The sequence below is a fragment of the Sceloporus undulatus genome, unplaced genomic scaffold (assembly GCF_019175285.1).
Source record: "Sceloporus undulatus isolate JIND9_A2432 ecotype Alabama unplaced genomic scaffold, SceUnd_v1.1 scaffold_19, whole genome shotgun sequence".
NCBI classification, from domain to species: Eukaryota; Metazoa; Chordata; class Lepidosauria; order Squamata; family Phrynosomatidae; genus Sceloporus; species Sceloporus undulatus.
In genome coordinates this window covers 1,920,852-1,925,911 of record NW_024802941.1, presented here as the reverse complement: position 1 = coordinate 1,925,911, position 5,060 = coordinate 1,920,852, and the positions used below count along the sequence as shown (strand labels likewise).

At 40.6% G+C, this 5,060-nt stretch overlaps 1 protein-coding gene across 5 annotated transcripts in view; it reads right to left on the bottom strand.

The window, feature by feature from the left end:
- Nucleotides 1-4,259, bottom strand: part of LOC121917474 (cilia- and flagella-associated protein 206-like) — a 19,603-nt gene extending 15,344 nt beyond the window's left edge. The window contains exons 1-3 of one of the 5 annotated variants that reach the window (XM_042443478.1): nucleotides 3,881-4,259; nucleotides 2,513-2,621; nucleotides 1,532-1,615 (exon numbers count right to left, since the gene is read on the bottom strand). In XM_042443478.1, the coding sequence (XP_042299412.1) occupies nucleotides 1,532-1,615; nucleotides 2,513-2,620 (192 nt within the window). In that variant the 5' untranslated portion in view covers nucleotide 2,621; nucleotides 3,881-4,259. Of the gene's footprint in view, nucleotides 1-1,531; nucleotides 1,616-2,512; nucleotides 2,627-3,322; nucleotides 3,476-3,880 lie in introns of those variants that run through there. The other 4 variants (XM_042443479.1, XM_042443477.1, XM_042443476.1 and 1 more) reach the window with 4 other exon arrangements.
- Nucleotides 4,260-5,060: the final 801 nt, after the last annotated feature.

Genomic DNA, 5,060 nt, shown 5'->3' with positions numbered 1-5,060 from the left:
AATAAAAGGGGGATTAAATTGGTTCTGGACATCATCAATCGGGGAAGACCTGCCGGAAGAGAAAGGTTTTTGTCGCCTTTTTAAAAGCCTCGAGTGAGGATAATTGGCAAATCTCTTCTGGTAGGTCATTCCAAGTTTTTGGAGCAGTGACAGAGAAGGACCTCTGGGAGGTCACCACCAGTCTGGTCTTTCTAGACTGTAAGAGGTTTTCCCGGAGGATCAGAGTGTACGGGAAGGATTGTATGGGAGGAGGCACTCCTTCAAGTAGACTGCACCCAGGCCATGTAGGGCTTTATAGGTGATAACCAACAACTTGTACTGTGCCCGGAAGCTAATAGGCAGCCAATGTAGTGATTTTAAAATAGGTGTAATATGGTCGAACTTGGATTTTCCGGTGACCAGTCTGGCTGCCATGTTTTGTATCAATTGAAGTTTCCGGATGTGGCACAAAGGTTGCCCCATGTAGAGTGCATTACAGTTGAAGCGACAAATCCAGGAGCACCCCCAAGCTGTGGACGCAGTCTTTCAGGAGAAGTGTGACCCCATCTAGAACTGGCGAACTTATCTCCATACTCAGATTGGGGTTACCTATCACGAGTACCTCCGTTTTATTTGGATTCAGCTTGAGTCTATTTTCCCTCATCCAGTCCATTACCGACTTCAGGCAGTCATTCAGGGGGGAGATGCCCTCCTTGGTCACTGAAACAGCATCTAGGCAGCCACAGGAATTTTGATTGACACAAGCAAATACTCATGTGCAAGAGATTTATCTCTTCTCTTTAGGGATGGATGTAAATCCATATATGCAAAAGAAGCATACATGTAGATTTTTTTTAACAGAAGTGAAGGGGAAAGTCTATTTACATGGAGTTTTCATCTGTGTCTCTCTCTGTCTCTGTCTCTGTCTGGCTGTTTAACTACAGAGACAGAGAGAGACACAGATGAAAACTCCATGTAAATAGACTTACAACAATATATAAACGCAGGCTAAAATTTTGGATTCTATTAATCAATGAAAGCCCACCAGTCACATAATGCTTTAATTTTCTGACATGTCATTTACAAATGTCTTCAAGCAACCTACCATATATACTCGACTATAAGTCAACCTCATGTATAAGTTGAGGGCAGGTTTGGGGGCCAAAATTGTGGATTTTGATATGACCCTTGGATAAGTCGAGGATAAAACTTAGGGACATGCAACAAAAGATCTAAATGATGAAGCAAAGGAAAGAAATGCCCAAGAACCTACAAAATTCTGGCAGGCATAGAAAGGTTTTGACTAAACTAAGGGCTGGATGGAAGGGAGAGCAGAGGAAGGTCAGTGCTTTCAGGGCAGATTGCACTCTTGCCTTCCACCAGGGGATGGTTCCCTTTTTAATAAGAATTAAAGTATAGTATTTACATTGACCCGTGGATAAATTGGCCTAGGTTTTTGGGGTCACTTTTTTGACTAAAATTTCTAGACTTATACATGAGTATATACAGTATACTGCCCTTTACAACAAGTTCCAAAAGGAGGAGGGATTACCTTAATAAGTTTTTGGACATCAGCTTTTGTAAGGGTCCTGTCCACATTAAATCCATTCCTTGGATCCAATACAACAGCTTTCACCTATACATTGACAAAAGATATTTCCAGATTCATCTGTATAATTTGCAGTTAAATACTTCTTGTTCCTAAATGCAACTGTACAATTACATAGACACTTTTTCTCAGCTGAAACTGAATGGAAGGAGGCCTAACTTTCTGACACTTGCAAGCATACTTATTTAGCTATCACCATAAATAAGGGGACTTCAGTCCTTGTATATACTTTACATTTCTGCTGCAAACTGTAAGTACAAATTCTGAGGGCTTGTAGGCACATAGGAATTTTGTTTGCTCATATCACATTGTAAAGCCAAGGATGGTTCCGTTCATTTTATCTAACTAAGTGCAGTCCACTTCTAAGTCCTTTTTATGGCCCAGTCCTAAAAATATAAATTTATCTCCATAAAATGCAGCTTTCACATACAGAGTCAATTATTCATGAATACTCTGGTGCTGCTATACTTCCGGTTATCTCCACAAAACTAGCCTGTACAGTGGATCCTTGTTATACGCTGGGGTTTGGTTCCAAGATTCCCCGTGTATAACAAAATCCGTGTATGCTCAAGTCCCATTAAGTATAATGGCATAGCAAAATGGTGTCCCTAATAAAAAATGGAACATCAAGGTAAATTTTTACTTTTTTGGAACATTTTCAAACCATGTATGCTTGAATCTGTGTATAAAAAATCCGTGTATAAGAAGGGCCGACTGTATATTGCAACTAATTCAAAATGCTTTTCTTACAGCCCACCCAATAATGTGGGTGGGTTAACGTACTACCAACCTGGATATCCTCTTTAAGTTTTACAGTACTGTGTTTTACAAACATGATTATTATTGTGCCAAAGTGATGGCATAAACATAGTGAAAACAGCATTTAAACAATACACACAGGTAGAATGTCTATATCACTCTTACTATGAATGCCACCAGAGTTTCTGATACGGTTTGTCCCTTCATGGCACATTCTTGTCCTATTTCACGGATGATATTCTTTATGACATTCTCTGCTTGAGTGTGAGACATTCTGCTCTAATAAAAAAAGGAGAACGGACATTTGTTACAACACATCTTAACTTTCTGCACACTAGCTTTTACCAATAGTACTGTGGTTGCATAATTTCATAAAGCTCATTAACCTTTTCAGTTGTAAATAATAATAATAATAATAATAATAATAACCTGGCCAGAAGACAGAGGTGATTTATGGGTGTTAGTGAGTCTGGTGCAACAGATTGCCCAAATAGCCTTTGTCTGATCTATGAAATGTATCTTATCCAATGAACAAGACTATGGCTCTGTGATCTGATAATTTAAGGGAATGGGAGTACTGTACAGTTGGCCCTCCACATTTGTGGCATTGACTTTTGTGGCTTTATTTGCAGTTTTACAGCTGTCTCTCCACATCATGGACTTTGTATTCACCAATTTGGTTATTCACAGGGGTCCTTCACCTCTAACCGCAGCAAATTATTTTCTGCCCAGGAGGAATTCCAAAACGCCCTCCATTTTGAGCATGACTAAGAAGCATTAGTTTACATTTTAATTAGTGTTTTTAGCTTTTATTTTCTGCCCAGGAGGAATTCCAAAACGCCCTCCATTTTGAAGCATGGATTTACACTGAAGCGTTTTGAACTTTGCTTTGGCCGTGCCCTACATTTTTTTCCTTGAACGCCTTACATTTGGCGGTGCCTTGCCCTCCTTTTCAGGGTTATGACATCAGCTCACCCTGTTGTTGGCGGAGAAGAAGGCTAAAGACCTTGGAAAGCTACACATCCCAGGATAGTAATGGAACCACAGCACAGAAAGTGGTGTCATTGGCAACACTGAGTGTCACGCTTGTAATAACGTGTGGTGGCTTTGAGTATCGGACTCTCTGGAAACCAGGCTTCAAGTCCCCACTCAGCCAAGTGTGACCCTTTGCAAGTCACACTCTCTCAGCCTCAGATGGCAAAAATGATGGCCAAACCCCCCCCCCCCCCTTTTAACAAATCTTCAGAGGAAAGGTGCCTCAAGAAGGGACCAGCACAGCTGCTATCAGTGGATGCTCTTTTCTTTAAGGCAGGGAAGCCATTCTAAAACCCTGTGAAGGGTCGCCCTAGATGGCCTTGGTCACACTCTCTCAGCCTCAGAGGGAGGTGTGTTTCCCCCCCCTTTCTCTCTGAAGGCATATTGCCAAGGGAGAAAGGTTTGCCTTAGGGTCGCCATAAGTCAGACACGACTTGAAGACACACAACAACAACAACAACAACAGCACGTGCGAAGGTGGACATGAGATGTTTGCACCTGCTTCTTCCTTCTTGGTCCCGACGTGAGGGCTCGGGGGTCAAGGGGGCGACAATCTTTGGTCTCACCTTCCCTCTCTCCTCAAGGGGGAAAGATTTCTCACTCGAGGGCGGTGCTTCTCAGCGGAGACTAGGCCGCGTTTCCATGGAGACGGCGGCAGCCTCAGTCTCCTCCTCAGGGAAGCCCTCCTTTTCTACCAAGAAGAAGAAATGTCCTCCATTTCAGCCTCCTGCCCTGGAGTTCACGAAACATATTCTCCTTTCTGAGCCTGTCTAAAAAAAGAAGCACACATTGACATAGCTATATAATATGAGTGTTTTTAGCTTTTTACTTTCTGCCCAGGACAGAGGGACTCCAAAACGCCCTCCATTTTGGACAATAGGGCTAAGAAGCATGTATTTGCATTGCTATTAGGAGTGTTTTTTAGCTTCTTGTTTTCTGTCCAGGAGGGGTTTCTAAAACGTCCTCTGTTCTAAGCATCACTAGGAAGCATTGGTTTATATTTATTTGTTTATTTATATTAATGTTTTTAGCTTTTATTTTCTGTCCAAGAGGAGTTCCAAAATGTCCTCCATTTTTGAGCCTGACTAAGAAGCATGGATTTATATTTATATGAGTGTTTTTAGCTTTTCTGACCAGGAGGGATTCCAAAATGTCCTCCATTTTAAGCATCACTGAGAAGCATTAATTTACATTTATATGAGTGCTTTTACCTTTTATTTTCTGTCCAGGGAGGAATCCCAAAATGTCCTCCATTTTGAACATGACTAAAAAACATGGATTTACATTTATATCAGTGCTTTTAGCTTTTAATTTTCTGTCCAGGAAGAATCCAAAAATGTCCTCTGTTTTGAGCTGGACTAAGAAGCACGAATTTACATTTCTAGGCGTGTTTTTTAGCTTTTATTTTCTGTCCAGGAGGAATTCCAAAATGTCCTCCATGTTGGCCATGACTAAAAAGCATGGATTTACATTACTAATATCTATATATCTATGTCTATATATTGTTTATTGGTTAGCCCTTAGGCCATATCAAAATAACACAAAGCAGATACAACATGCTATAAACTTCTATAGAAGGTCTATAGAAATTTAAAAAGCTAAATATAATAAATCTAAAGTATGAATAAAATACCATACAGATAGATACCATCTGAATGACATTTCTAATAGTATACAG